Raw genomic sequence first — 15,897 nt, forward strand, 5'->3', positions numbered from 1 at the left:
TTCAAACCAAATCCAAAATGTGCATCTTCCCATTCTGCATCCAACCATATGTCTCATTGGTGTGTCACACCAACACCCTTCTTAGCGGTCAGGGGTCGAATAAATTGACCGGGTAACACTGAGCACCGCTGGTACATTCTAGTCACGATATAAATTCTCCCTCCCCTCACATTTTCCACTTTTGAAATGTCAGTCACACCACCTCCTGTGTTGTTAAACACTTCTCTGCTTACAGAGTGCAGTTGATGCATAAAATATTGAGTTAAATCAGTATATAGCTCACCAAAATGAACAAATATCAATCCTATTTAGTTTTGCAGAATCTTGGACTGTGCATGATAAAATGCAATAACTGAACCATGTTTAACTGGTTTCTGTCAGGTGTTGTTATGTCAGGCCAATGAATTCCATGTTCTCAGTTCCTTGACTTGTTGTTAAGCCTTCTTATGGTTGGTCCACCCACAGTGGCTCATGGAGGTTTGTGTGATGGAGAGTTCTGCTCACTTAGAATCCTCATCGACTTTGAACTATAGCTATGCGATTTCACTTTGGCCAGTGTGCCTGTCTAATGTCCCATCTCCATTATTAAGCATCAATCCCCAGTAAACATCTCATTTTATCGATGAATGTACGTAACTTAGCAGATGGTATGAAGAACCTTTTAATCTATCATCATTCTCAACAAGAGCACTGCTCCTCTATCTGCTTGTGTGTTTTAGAGTTACAATAATCTGCAAAATATTCACCAGTGCACTTCAAGGTCAGAATTCATTTCTTCACTTCTGGGTTTGTGAAAAATAATGGTGAGAAATGTTTCTGAAACATAAAACTGCCAGCATCAGCTTACACGCAGGGGCTCACAAACGAACAAAGTTCAGATAAAACAATACCTTCACCAAGATATACAATCACAAAAATCATACACCGTATCACAACATATCTCTCAAAGTTCAAGCTACACTTCAAACCTTCATTGTTTGGGTCACACTCTTGTGTCCGTGAGCTAATCCCTTGATGTTGTCTCTCTGCCATTTTTGCGGATTATTGTTGGAGGTCCAATCAAACGCTATTGTGATGTAATAATGTGTGTGACATCACAATGCATGAAATGTCGGTGTCTTACTGCAGATTACGTTTTTCTTCCTTTGTAAACTTTAAAATTTGAAATGTATTTATTCCAAAGATACTTGGTGCATTAGGTCATTTACTGCCTGGTGTTGGTTTCATAGTTTAGGTGGCTGGCTGAAGATGTTGGAGGGCTTGAGTTTGAGCCCCTGTCGTCCCATTGAATAACACCGGGTGGGTTGACTCAGCCTGTCATCCTTCTGAAGTTGACAAAATGAGTACCAGCTTACTGGAAACAGGGGAACTGAATCAGCTGTACAGCTGCATTCCAGGAAATGATGCAACCAGCAACCAGAGGCTGCAAACCGAAATAAGAACAAGGGCATTTGCTAAAATTAAATAATGCTGCTGGCTCTACAAAACACAGTCACAAACTAGAAGGGCACTCAGTGGAGCGCATACCTCTGCCACGTAATGACTGATCCATGAGAACATTTCGGGCACAATACATTTTTGAAATATCATGCTATTGAGTACAATATAGTTTTTCGTCTGACCTCTCAATAGTGAAGAATCACTTTAAATATTAAATAATTCTCGTATCCAGATTCGAATTTCGATCTTCACTAAAATCGATTCAATTCGTCCTTGCAACACACTCAACCTGTCCACCAAGTTTCGTCCAAATCCATCCATGACTTTTTGACATATCATGCTATATATAGTTTTTGACCCTATCTCTCAATGGTGAAGAATTCAATTAAAAATTCCAGTATCCTGATATAGAACAGGATAGTCACAAAAATCTAATCAATTCGTCCTTGTCACACACCAAACCTGTTCACCAAGATTCATCAGAATAAACACATAACTTTTTGAGACACCCTGCTCACAAACAGACTGACAAACAATCTTAGTATAAAATGGGAGAGGAAAGAAAAGGGGGAAGGAATGTGAGCGTAACAAGTCTGCAGGTGTGTTCCGCACTCTCCAGCATAAAGTGTCAATTTTTTAAAAATGTAACACAAATGTATGCAAACAGGGGGAATGGACATTGATAGAAGTGAACAGGTGTCATTTCAGCACTGGGTGATATATCGTGACAATAACATCTCTTAAACTCATTTCCGTCTGGCTAGCAAACAAATCAGGACACATCATGAGATCCTGATCTTGTTGAGCACAAGATGGGACCTTAAAAAAAAAGAAATTGTGGTGATGGGCTTGATAAGTTTTCAATTGAATGAGGTCCAAAATGAAAAGTTAAGTTCTCACTTTTGATCGAAATTTCCAAGGTTAGTGTTTGGGAAAATGACTGAAAATATTCTATTAATTCTGAATGTTGGATTACCCTCTTAAAAGGACAATGTTGGGAATGGCATAAACAAACGTGAGAGTGGCAAACCTGGTTTCTGCATAATGATGATTTCTGCAATGTTTTGTGAATATCCTATCTCAAAGATTTTAAAATGTTGACAGAAATGGATTGACTAACAAATGGATAACATGCAATAGCATAACCTCCCGAGAGCAGTTTGTCCCAACATTTTTGGGAGTGTGGACCCCTTCCTCTTCTTATTTATTTTTCAGCTTCTCCAATTTTATTTGAGGTTGTCACAATGCCAATTCATCACGGACCTTCATATCCTCCTGTCAGTCACCCATTCTTCTTCCATTCCCACAACTTTAAAATCTCTCGCCACCACATCCTTCCATCTGGTCTTAGGCCTTCATCTCCTTCATCATGGCAGTCCCATCTCCATCACTCACCTCACCACATACTCTGTCTCACTCCTCATCAGATAACCAAACCAATTTAATCTCTCTCTGTCACGGTGTGCAGATCCCTTTCTAACCTCTAAAAAGTTTGAGGATCAACATGTACGATATTGTGACGCACCTCTGTTCAGTGCAGAGAACCTTTGGAGTCAAGACAGAAAAGTACTTTCGTAGTTATACTCTGAGAATTTGTCGATGTTCCCTCTTCACTTGGAGACCTTGCACTTCCACTGGAATCTGCACTTTTTATGCGGCAACAAAGTTGCATAAATTTAAAGTGTTAGGATTACTTTATGTTTCTCTACAAACCACCAGATCAAGGGACAGCAGGTTGGGAACCATGGTGTGAAAGCATATTTGCAGATTTGCTTTTAAAATGTGGGAATAAGAATGGTAACAATAGAACTTACTGACAATGTCGCCTGAGGAAATCAGCCATGGCCACTCCCTTTGGTGGCGTGCAAACTTGCTCAGGCACATCCAAATAAAAATTCTCAAACTTCTTTTCTTCCCATTGTCTTTTTCAAAAGTGAAATACAAAATAACAAGAAAGAGCAATCAATTATTGCAGACCCTCGTCAGGACTTGTTTTGTGTGGTGTAATTTTTGTGGCAACAAAATGGAAGGATGTACAAAATGAAAGGTCGTCGTTGATTGTAAATGAGAGGTCTAAATGGTTGAGATGTAAATGTGTAAAGGTCAAAGATCTGAAAAGTTGTAAAGGTCAAAGATCTGAAGAGTTGTAAAGGTAAAATGTTGTGAATGTCGAAAGGTCTGAAAAGGTCTTTTTTTTTTTTTTTTTTTTTTTTTTTTGTATACCTTGGTCGAGGCTCGTATGAGAGCTAACACACAACTCACAGCAAGGAGGCATGAGACAAGAGGGGCGGGAGTGGAAGGGACAAAACATTGGGGAACAGACACAGGTGAACTGTGGAAGGGAGAGGGATGGGGATGGGACGGGGAACATGGCGAGGGGAAGATGGACATTAAAGGGACTTTCAGGAAGGAAAGCAGGAGAATTGAAGGAAGTGGGCTTGGGTGGATTATCGGGGGTAGAAAAGATCGAGGATTTGGATGGGGGAAGATAAGAGGTGGTGGTGAACAGCTGTTTTGAAAGCCTGAAGGGAAGAATGGGAAAGAATAGAGTGAGGAAGTTTATTCCAAAGGCGGGAAAAAAGAGGAATGAAAGAGTGAAGATGAGCAGTGATTCGTGATTTTGGTAGTTTTACCAGAAGGGGGTTGTTGGCGGACCTTGAGCGCCCTGTGGAAATGTGGTTGGGACAAATCGCAGAGAGAGCAGGGGGGGCAAGGCTGGAGAGGAGTCGGTAGAAGACAGAAAGACCACCGACCAACCTGCGGTGATTGAGTGAGAGGCCCAAAGACTCAGCTTCATTGCGGGAGATGCCAATGATCTTAAAAGCCCTGGTTTCGACAGCGTGAAGTCGAGAAAGGTGGGAGGCAGGAGCACCAGCCCAGAGGGGAGAGCAGTACTCCATCAGGCTACGGACAAAAATGGTCTAAAGGGTCTTAAAATGTCTAAAAAGGGTCGAAAAGTCAAAGAGGTCTGCAGGGTTATAAAAGGTGTGACAGGTTGAAGGTCTAAAGGGTAAAAATGAGTCGATGGGTCTTCGGGGTTCTAAAGGGTTATAGTGGATCTAAGAGGATCTAAAGGGTCTTCGAGGTCTAAGAGTTATAAATGGTTATCAGGGTCTATAGGGTCTTAAAGAGCCAAAGGGGTGTCAAGGGTCTAAAAGGGTGTTAGGGGTCTATCGGGTCTCAAAGAGCCTTTGGGGTGTCAAGGGTCTAAAAAGGTGTTCGGGGTGTAAAGGGTCAAGAGGGTCTAAATGAGTTTGGGATCTAAAGGGACTTAGGGATGTAAAGGCTCTTTGGAATCCAAAGGGTTTATGAGTCTTCAAGGTCTTAAAAGGTCTTCATGGTCTTAAAGGGTGGTCATATTCTCAAGGGTCTAAAGTTTCTTAGTGGTCCAACGAGTCAAAATGTCTTAGGGGATCTAAATGGTCTTCAATAGTTTTTGAGTTCTAAAAGGTCTTAAGGGAGTTAGGATTTGAAAGGATCTTCAGGGTCTTAAATGGTCTTAAGGCTCTAACTTTGTCTATGTTGACCTTTTCTGCTTCAGACCTCAAAAATAATTCGTGATTGCTAGAGTCGTGGACTCAAAAAAATTCGCTAGAGTCGTGGACTCTCTAGAGTTGTGAAAAAAATTCCTGGTCGTTGTCTTCTTCCAGAGGATTGTTGAGAAAGTAGATGGGTGGGGGGGGGGGGTTCTAAATGGTCCTTTTGGAGACATAGTGAGAGTGTGAGATTTGTCAGGATTGAAAGACATGTATCATGTGTTGGACCAGTTGGTAATTCTATCCAGATCTGCAGAGAGCAAAGAAGCTGCTGCTTGCCAGTCTGAGGGATGACAGATGGTGCGGCAGAGGGTGGAGTCATTAGCAAAGAGATATAGAGGATTTTCCAGAGAGTCGGAGAGATCATTGATGAAAACCAGAAAAAGAACAGGGCCCAGAACGCTACCTTGAGGGACTCCTGCCTGGACAGGAAGAGGGGATGAAAGAACTCCATTTAGGGCCACACGTTGACTGCGACAGGAGAGGAAGTCTGTGAGCCATGAGTGGAGATGGCCTTGGATACCATAGAAAGAGAGTTTGGTGAGCAGGGCAGGGTGCCAGACCATATCAAAAGCACGCGATATGTAGAGGGATTGGCTCTGATTTCATGTCCGGCATTGAGGACCTCCAGCCATTGTTGGGAGAGCAGAAGCAGCATATCCAGCGAAGAGTGACCTGGTCTGAAACCAAATTGATGATCAGAAATTAGGCCATTGGAGAAGAAGAAGGATTTAATGCCTGAAGCGATGATGGATTCCATAACCTTGCTGATAATTGGGAGAATGTCGATTGGTCTGTCATTGCAGGGATCTGTTTTTGGACCTTTTTTATGAAGGGCAGTAAAGTTTGCTGATTTCCCAGCAGATGGCAGATGACCTTGAGCAAATGAGAGGGTGAATAGAAGAGAGAGAGGGTGAGCAAAAGCAGAGGAGCAGGTTTTTAGGACATGTGGGCTGATGTCGTCTGAACCGGTTGCGGAATCTGAGGCGAAGTTTGACAGCAAGCACTTCACTTTGTCAGAAGAAAAGGACACAGAGTCCAGGGACAGTTGGGTGCAACTTGGTATGGTGGCTACACAAAGCAATGGGTTTCGGACACAAGATTTAGCTGCAAACACCGAGTTTAGGCATTCAGCCTTGAGATTGGAAAGATGTTGTTTTCTGGTTCTCCTGAGGGTAGATACACACTTGTTCCGAGTTTTATGGAAGGAACTGAGATTGCCCTCAGTTGGGTTTGCTTTTCAAGAAGCAAAGGCAAGTTGTTTCAGGACAACTGCCTCGCCACATGCTTCATTGAACCATGGGCGGGAGGAAGGGTAGGACAACTAATATAAAGAGAAGAGGGGATAAATCTGTGCATGAGGGAGAGCAAGTTTCTTTGACAGAATTCCCAGGATGAGTTGATGTTGGAGAAAGTAGCGATGGGAGACCAGTTTAGAAGTTTGATGGCTGCTTGGAGACTCTGCCAGTCAGCCTGAGTGAAATGCCAGACTCGATGGCACTGAGGTGGTTCTCCAATAACAGCCAGACAGATGTTCACTTTTACAAGCACATGGTCAGAAGAATCGATTGGAGCAGAGGAAGAGCAGCAGATATTTTTCAGGGAAATTTGTCAAAATCAGATCCAGAAGAGATGGAGTACCGTTGGTTGAGATCCTGCTCAGGAAGTTGACTGATTGAGTGAGTCCCAATGAGTCGCAGAAGTCTTTTGCTGAAGTGCCATGACAGGTGAGAGAGGTACCCACACCCAGCCAACTGGCGTGATGACAGTTGAAGTCACCACATATGAGGAAGAGGGAGTTCTGATGAGAGGATAGAAGTTGGTCCATGTTTTCGGATAGTGAGGTGCAGATGGAGTCATCAGTGTTAGGTGGACGATAGAGTACACATATAAACATGAGGTGGGAGTGGAGGGGAAGCCGTAGCCAGAGGTATTTCTGGGGGTGTCGGGGAGTGAGGACAGTGCATGGAGAGTGAGGAATAGAGTCTTTGATGAAGAGAGCAACTCCTCCACCAGGACGAGGCTCAGGTATGTCATTCCGGAGGAGGGAGTAACCAGGGACAGATACTTGGGAGTCAGAGACGTCTTGAGGAGGGAAAGTTTCTGTTAGGTAGATAATGTCTGGTTTGTCAGTGGCAAGCTGTGTGGAAATATCTGTCAGGTTTGAGCGAAGGCCCCAGATATTTTAGGTCCACACTGTTAATGAAGAGGGAGGGGAGGAGACTTTTAGGTGCAGGGGAGTGGAGGGGGAGGGTAGGACAAGGGAGGTGGGGGGAGGTAAGGAGAGTTGTTTAATGAGTTTAAGGGATTTCAGAAGAGCTTGGGGAGAGGACCAGATGAGGAGGAGAAAAGGCTCCGTGGTGCTGAGTTGAGGTACAGTCGGGAGTAATAAGAGAGGGGGCAGAAGGCACTTGAGAATTTGAGGAGATGGAGTGATGAGATGGAGGAAAGAGGGCAGGGGAGGGTTGGAGCTTTGTGGATGAGAGGGGGGGGGGTAACTCTGAGAAGGGTGAGTGAGGGGTGAATGGAGGGAGAAGGTGAGGTGGGAGTTTTTGAGAAAGGTGAGAGGGTAGCTTAGATAAGAGGGAGAAGAGTGTGATGGTTGCTTTGAGAAGGAGGGGTGAGAGGGGTGAATTGGCACTGAAGTTGGAAAAAAAAAAGGATGATTGATGGAAAGCGAACATGCATAGCAAACTGGAGTTTTTTTATATTTTTAGTTTAGAAATGCAACGAAAGACATTTCTTGATGGATGCAATAAAGGAGAATTAAGAGAATGGAGAGAAGGAACGTTGTAACAGTTGGGCTTTTTAGACAAGGTATGAAGTGAAGGTCGAATTGAGAGCAGTCTGTTTAAATAGAAAAAGAATAGTGCATTATTATACAGTAATTCGAACCACACGTGTGAAAGAGGAAGATGAAGCATTATAAGAGAGCAATTGAGTATCACAAAAGAGAGCAATTGAGGAATGAGGAGATAAGCAAGAGAGCAGGCATTGTTTGCATTGTATACAAGTCTGAAGATGACGATGGTTCATGAGCAGTATTTGACGATGTAGATTGTTTCAGAACTGAAGGATGAGACAATGTGATAATGTTTGACCAAGTTATAAAAATGATCAACATGATGTGGTACGAGTGACAGGTTATTAGCTGCAAAATGTCGAAAACCGGGTTCGATTCCCACAACTTTGAAAATTTGACCTTTGTGAACTTTAAAGGTCAAAGGTCAAGGATTATGACCTTTTGTGCAAAACTTCCTCTGAAACATTCCAGGAACAATATAACGTCATATAGGCTATACGGCATTTCGCACTCATCGGATTATCCATACTTTGATGAACTCAGCGTAAAAACAAACTTGAAGGGGGCGCCACGGGCAAGGTGTTCGAGATAGAGCAAAATGGTTTCAAGACTTTAGGTGGGGAATGACCTCAAGATTATGCATAAAAAATATTGTCATCCGAGCTCTCAAAGTTTGGGCGGTCGTATGAGTTTTATGTCAAAATTCGAAATTTTCTAAGTTCGTGACCTTGTGACCTTGACCTTGGAACTAAAATGAAAAATTGAGCTCCATGGGGCTATGCAGGTGCCATTGGGCAAACCAAATACCAAAACCACTGCCAGATTCGACAAACCCCTCGGAGAAGATGCAAATTGAAATCGGCTACCCCTAAAAACATGTTTTTTGGGCGTGGCTCCGCCCATAATGGGCGGATCACGCCCATTTTCAGGAAAACACAACTAGATCATGATATAAACCTCCCACCAAAATTTCATCAGTATCGGATCAAAACCCATGGAGCTATGCTCGGGACAGACAGACAGACAGACAGACAGACAGACAGACACACACACACAACAACAACGAATATAGTGCATTATATATAGTGAATATAGTGGTCACTTATATTTTTCGTGAAAATATTTTTTCGTGAACCAAAAACATTAAAGAGGCTCAGTTGCAGTGGTTTGTGCACATGATGAGAAGAAAGGAGGATGAGGAAACAATCAAGAAAGTATGGAGTGAGCCAATTAGAGAGAAAATATCAAGAGGAAGAGAGAGATTATGGATGTGGAATGCAGTGGAAAGAGATTTGAAGAACAAGGGATTGACAGAAAATTATGCAAGAGATAGAGGAGAATGGAGAAGGCAGATCTGAGTGGCCAACCACTAACTGTTGGGATTAATGGCTCATGAAAAAGAAGAGTAAGGTTGGGGGATGGGGGGGTGTTGGCCCCATTGGGAAAAGACAGCAGAATGCCCCACTCCCTCCCTACCCAGTTTCACCTCCTTGGTCCTGGTTACATGATGCATATTCTGAATACAAAGGGTTTTCTGGTTGACGGTATGGTGACGATGTGAAATTAATAATGTTCGGTATACCTATGTAAAAGGACCAACTGATGAGGAGGAGGGGGGGGGGAAATGTCTCCAGACAGGCAGGAGGCTGGATGGGGGTATCTGAATACAACTTACTGCACATTGTTGGCAAAGGGCAAGTCACTCATAATGACAGGTTTCTTGAATTCTTATTGATTGGTTTGGGAGGAATGACAAAAACATGAAAGCGATCTTACCAATCAGGAGAGCTATTGTGCCTGGAGCAACTAAATCCACCTTGCTGAAAAACAGATAAATAAAATAATAAAACTGACATACCAGAGGAACGAACAACTGTATTCACCACACCCTACTCGAGGGAGGGCACTCTTTATAAAGATGCTCAGAGCAGACAAGACACACAGACGCCAATTGAAAATCCCACGGGACAAGGACAAGACTCACGGACACCTGAAAATCCTACAGGACAAGCACGATGTCGGTGAGAGGGCAAGCCACTCCTTTGTATAACTCCAGAACCTGCTCATATGCTACCTTGTACTGAATCTGGTTGTGTTGTTACTTTCTTTTGTAAAACAACCAAGTTTGTTTATCTTTGTGCAATGATGCATGACAGTTTTTTTTTTGAAAATCTTGTTTTGTGTGAAACAGGATCGTAAACAGGAGGAACTCTCTCAACTTTTCGATTCCATGGACAAGGTTGGTTTCTGTGTCTTCGTGAAATTATTTATGCGTATCCTTACTTCTGTCCTGAAATATGTTTATATGTGTGTGTGTGTGTGTGTGTGTGTGTGTATGTGTGTATATATATATATATATATATATATATATATATATATATATATATATATATATATATATTTCGAAATATATGTATCTATATCAATACACACACACACACACACACACACACACACACACACACACACACACACACACACACACACACACACACACACACACGCACACACCAGGTCCGTCACTGGGGGGGGGGCATTTGGGTGCAATGCCCCCCCATGGCGCATCTGGTGCCCCCTCCCCCACTTGTACGCTACCCATTTATGCCCTGTTGCACCCTGTGAACAACTTGCTGTTTAAGGATGAGCGCCCACTGTGAACTCCTTGCTGTTTAAGAGTTCACCTGTGAACTAAAACCCTTTTTCCAGATGTTCAACGTGGTGAATAATAAGGCCTTCTTGGATAAACTGTTCTTTAATAATATCCTTCTTTGAATAACAGTCAAGAGATAAGTGTGCGCTTGCCAGCGCATCTCCAAAATAAATTGGCAAGACAATACAGTCCAAGCCCACAAGATAAAAGATGATAACGCAAGCACCAACGCCAGCAGCCAAGACGACAGACAGCCGCAAGACCTCGTGTCGATTGTCGATGCTGTGGATGGTTATATATATATATATATATATATATATATATATATATATATATATATATATATATATATATATATATATATATATATATATATATACACATATACACATATACATATATATGTATGCGGTTGTGGTTGTGGTTGTGGTCAGCACCCGCCGTGGTCGGCTGCTTTGTAGTTCTGATGTTTAATATAAATGTTATGTTTGGTGCTTTGCATATCCCATATCTAGTGCTTTGTGCATAACCTTACCTCTGTGTAATTGACTGCTTTAAATGCAGACCTTGTGGTATCTTCAGGCTGGTCGTATTTGCTGTTGATAGTTTAACGTGATAATCACAGGTCATAGCCTCCTGTATCTTATTTGAAGGTGCACTGATTCCGGTGCCAACCTCCCCCGTTTAGTCATTGTATCTCTGGTATATTAATTTTCTAATGCCAATTCTAGACAACACCTTGTATCAGTGCACCTGAATTGGTGCCAATTGTCTAATCATTGAATATCTGCATTGTGAATGTGCCAGTTTGTTGCGGCTCTCCTGCATTCGAATAATTTTAGGCCAAAAACATCAGAACATATTAAATCTAGCTGAGATCAACTTGGTTAATATGCGACAGCTTCCTCAGTGTCGATGCGTCAATGCTGCAGGAATACAATAGCATACCGGATTATCATAAATATTATAATTGTGCCCCCCCCTATCCAGTTCATATGTCCCCCTTAATACTGAGCCCTGGAGACGGGCCTGACACACACACACACACACACACACACACACACACACACACACACACACACACACACACACACACACACACACACACGAAAGAAAAGTCATGATAAATATTTTAAGTCTTTAATAAATATGGATAATAGATACTCATGATTAATATTGTGGTCATCTTGTGAACCATGTGTTTTGGCATGCGGGGAGTGGACGTGCTGTGGCACCGAAGTCAGGCAGGACGTGTAGTGCGGGTGTGGTTAAGGTTGAGCATGCTGTTGAGAATCCATGCACGTACATGAGTGAAAGGATGAGTATATCGCGAGTACGCATGCATCGTTATAATGGACCATGAGGATGTTGGAGGAATACGTTTGGGGGGGGGGCAGTTTTGAATTTAAAACGGCTTCCCCAGAGTGTAGCATGTACAAAAGAGATTCAGTGAGCCGACTGGAGGGTGCAAAGGTCACTGCATGTGCGAGCATACACATGGCTGTCAAGAGCCAGAAGGGGGGCCCTGGGACAAAACTAAGTGTAGGGCCCCTTCATCCAGGAACCCTTCAAGTTGTTTTTTTAAACAACCTATACAGAGGTTTCCGAATTTTCGTCATCCAAAACACATGCCGTGTCAGGGAAATTGGAGTGTTATTCACTTATTCCTACATGCAGATTCTTTAACACACTTCATCTAAATGGGGTGTGACCAACACTACTTTGTTCACTTATGTCATTAAGGTGATTGTGATTTTGTAAATTGTTCCCTCAGTCGTTTATTTTCGGAGGGAGGGTGTCACTGTTCCTGGCAATGGCATTCCGGGGGAATCATCCTTAGTGGCTTGGAGGGAGACACAAAATGAAGTCCCCCACAGCGTTTTATCATCACGAACAATCATTATATGAAACAAAAAATTGAAGGAATAATTACGGGCCCCTATTAGGTCCAGGCCCCAGAGTAGTTACCCCACCTGCTCCCCCCCCCACCCCTCTCTCGGCACCCATGCAGACAGGCCTTTGCCAGAGAGATAGTCTGGGTTTTAAAGGCTCCTGTCCAGTTTTCGGCCAAACAGCCGGCTTATGGATGCAGTAGTTTCCTTGCTTTCAAAACCAATTTCTTGAGACGAAACATTTGTGGCTCAATAATACCAAACTGCTCAGAATGAAGGAACAGCCGCTTTGCAGAGGTGATAAAACTGTGCAGGTCAGTAAAGGAATCTTGAATTTGAACATGTCTCTTATGGAAGGTGTGCTGTAAGAACTTTATGATCTCCTGAGGGGGGGGGCACAGTCGGAACACCCTCCGGTTCCTGAAATAAGCCTGGATCATTCTAGACTTCGGTACTATCACCAGAAGCAAGCGACGAGGCCCCATCAGAATCATAGTCTGATTGGTGATCCATACTTGAACCATGCACCACAGGTGGAGCAGGCATTTCAATTTCTGGTGGGAGGGGAAAAGCTGTTACTGAAGCCGAACGCTCCACTTCTGCAATGTCCGGAGTTGTCTGGAACGCAGATGTCTCAGACACTATGCCTTTTGTAGAGAGAGGGATTTCAATGTCCATGACATCAGCAACCACTGAGATGGTCACAACTACTTCTTCGGGCACAACACCACCCTCTTATTGATGATCATGCTCATCCTGTACATGATCATGAGCACTGTCAACATCCACTGGAGCTAAAACAGCAAATTTGTTTCCCGATTCCCAAACAGCTAACGAGCTGGCTGTATCTCGGTGAGAGCTTTTTAGAAACACTCACTATTACAACATGACCGTTGACATTAGGACGCTTGTTTCTAGATGTACCACTGGTGCTTGGCTTGGGTTCTGCAGCTCCAGGTGCATCATTAGTGCTAGGTGTAGGCTCCTGGCATTGAGATTCCTCATTTGGTTCCACGTGTTGAGACTCACCACGAGGAATGTTTGGTTTCGGACACGCATTCTTTAAATGTCCATGCTCGCCACAAATAAAGCATGTCATTACCTCAGTGGCGATATAAACTCGGTAGCTTTATATTTAAGAGTCACAGCAGTACTAAGTGACCGTGCACCATTCTTCAAAACAATATAAGTGGCGTCGGAACGACATAATGTGTCGAACCGAAATGCCAGAACGCAAACGTAATGGGATCATGTCAATTTGTGATACAACCGTCCTAAAATTACTTAAAGCAGAGATAATCTTCTCGCTTTTAAAGAAAGGTGGAATATTTGAAATGATAATTTTAACAGCAGGTGTGTCCAAAGGTCTTATAGAAACAAAAAGATCCGGCGGGATAGACAAGCCGGTTTCAACCTCTTCAACGTATCGCTCTTCAGACAAAAATAGCACAACACGTTGATTCATCCTCAATGCTGCAAGAATGTTTTCGAGCCCAATGAGCTCTCCGAAACCCATTATGACATCATCAACACTGACTCCGTCCGGTGGACAAACCATGACCCTGTTCTTTGGAGTAAGTGCCTCATACACACTATGATGCAAACATGTTTTCCATCATGTAAAACAATACAAAGTAAATTGAAGAATCAAAGAAAACAAATGCAAACCTGCCACAACAAAACTAGCAAGTGGAGGGAAACAAAAGATTAATATGTATGAAGTATTTAGCCAAGAAAAAGGCAAAACGGAGAAACACAGCAAGTAGAAAAGCAGGCCCAAAGACCAGGAAGCCCTGAACAGGCCTGCGAAACACTTACTGTGCACACTCTCTTTCTCTCTCATGTCTCAAAAAAGAAAGGAAACACAGGGGAAAACTTCACACACACAAACAAGGATACAAGGGGAGCAAAAAGGGGATAGGAAAAACAGCAACATGACACAGTACTCACAGCTTCACTCGCAGAGCCGCCATGATGCCACACTCACGCACAACTCACCAACAGCCAGCAGGGGGGCGAGAGACAGAGAGAGACAGAGAGACAAAGGGGGTCACAATAGGGTGCGTTTCCTACACAAACGCAACGCAATTTCCCTTTCCACAGATATGAGGGGAAAAGTAATTTAGCTCCACAATATACACGAGGGCTCCCTTGTGTGTTGGTATATGCCTCCCCTGGGTCTCAGACAACCATCACAACATGTAAAACAACATAAAGTCCAAAGCATATTCAGGAGTTAGGCCTAAGTCACATTTGCTTTACGGCGAGGATACGGCGGCTGTACGCCCTCTGAATTGACAGAAACATGCGGCGGCCGCAGAGTTTCTGTGGTGGCCTCAGGGTGGCCCTACGCCGTTTGGCTATCTTTTACAGGCCGTAGGGGTTGCCGTGGAATTATAGCGCGGAGTTATAACTTTTTTCACTTCTACGTTCGCCGTAGCAATTCGACAAGCCGAAACAAAAGAACTGGTGAAAAAAAAGAACCCACTCGTTACTGTCCGTCTGGCCGCACGCTCGCCTTAGGGCCCCCCTGCGGTCCCCCTGCGGTCGCCTTGCGGGCACCTTGAGGCTACCTTGCGTCTGCCTTGAAAATTATATGGCCGCCGCAGTAACGCCCTAAGGTCAACGTGTGACATCAAATCAAAGACCGTACGGCACTGCCATGTTTTCGGTCTCCACAATTTCTAAATACGCCGTGCGGCTCCCCAAAAAATAAAAACATATGTGACTGCTACATTGTGTGACCATGGAAATACTGCGGCCGCCCTATAATTGCTAGTGGTCGTAGATTTTGTAGACCCCACGGCCGCCGTGGCAAATGTGACTTAGGCCTTACCGGCAAAAAAAGAAAAAAAAAACAGCTTAAATTCATCAGGAAAACATGATTACCATCTTTAAATTTCCTTCACTCCATCGCACCACAAATCCTTTCCGTCCGACTGCTTTTTATTTTCTTAATGTTGACAACTTATTATGCCCAGAGTAAAACTAGTCCCTTTATACTCTGCCTTAAAACCATTCCCTTTGTCCCTCTCAAAAATGTCATTCATCATTATTCTTTCATAATTGATCTCTTCCTTTCCAAATGACCAAACACTCTCTTTTTCCAAGTTATTGTATTTCCCCCCTCTCCCTCCCCTATTTCCATTTGTTAGTTGTCATTTCGTTTGTTATTTCTCTGTGTCTTCCCCGCTTTCCCCTTCCACTTCTTGCTATATTTTGTTCAGCTTGTCCGCAGCTTGTTCAGCAGAATGTGTTATTCTCCCTCTTTTCCTTCATCTCACTCTCACTTCTACTCTGCTGTTGCTGTTTTTCCCCTTTCCATTTTGCTTGAGCTCTTCCATGAGCCTTGAACATGTACACATAAAAATAGAGCAACAGTGTCATATAAGGGAATGGTTCTTCCTTCTGGTGTAATTCGAGGTTTATTTTTTTTTTCTCATTGTGTGTTTTCACTTGAGCCAAGTTACTCGACAAGTGTGTACTTTGTTCAACTAATCTCAGCTTTGGCTGTAACCTGTACCTGCACAGGTGGATAAAACGTGGTGCAAGGAGCCATTGATGAGAGATGTGGTG

General features: G+C 43.3%; 1 protein-coding gene and 1 long non-coding RNA gene across 13 annotated transcripts in view; one reads left to right on the plus strand and one right to left on the minus strand.

The window, feature by feature from the left end:
• Positions 1–15,897, minus strand: part of LOC147027994 (testis-specific expressed protein 55-like) — a 79,666-nt gene that overhangs the window by 29,894 nt on the left and 33,875 nt on the right. For 2 of the 10 annotated variants that reach the window (XM_085877911.1, XM_085877908.1), the window contains exons 1-2: positions 9,556–9,690; positions 3,255–3,362 (exon numbers count right to left, since the gene is read on the minus strand). The exons of 3 other annotated variants lie outside the window; for them this stretch is intronic. In XM_085877911.1, coding sequence (XP_085734037.1) covers positions 3,255–3,324 — 70 coding nt within the window. In that variant the 5' untranslated portion in view covers positions 3,325–3,362; positions 9,556–9,690. Of the gene's footprint in view, positions 1–968; positions 1,085–1,208; positions 1,424–3,254; positions 3,363–9,555; positions 9,773–15,897 lie in introns of those variants that run through there. 5 more of the 10 variants (XR_015057365.1, XM_085877909.1, XR_015057366.1 and 2 more) reach the window with 5 other exon arrangements.
• LOC147027995 (uncharacterized) overlaps positions 9,602–15,897 on the plus strand; it is a 30,980-nt gene continuing 24,684 nt past the window's right edge. For 2 of the 3 annotated variants that reach the window (XR_015057369.1, XR_015057372.1), the window contains exons 1-2: positions 9,602–9,800; positions 9,971–10,018. This is a non-coding gene — a long non-coding RNA (uncharacterized LOC147027995). The remainder of the gene's footprint in view (positions 9,801–9,970; positions 10,019–15,897) is intronic. The other variant, XR_015057370.1, reaches the window with a different exon arrangement.

Source organism: Eptatretus burgeri, chromosome 4 (assembly GCF_056783735.1).
Source record: "Eptatretus burgeri isolate ZD-2024b chromosome 4, Ebu_testis_v1, whole genome shotgun sequence".
NCBI classification, from domain to species: Eukaryota; Metazoa; Chordata; class Myxini; order Myxiniformes; family Myxinidae; genus Eptatretus; species Eptatretus burgeri.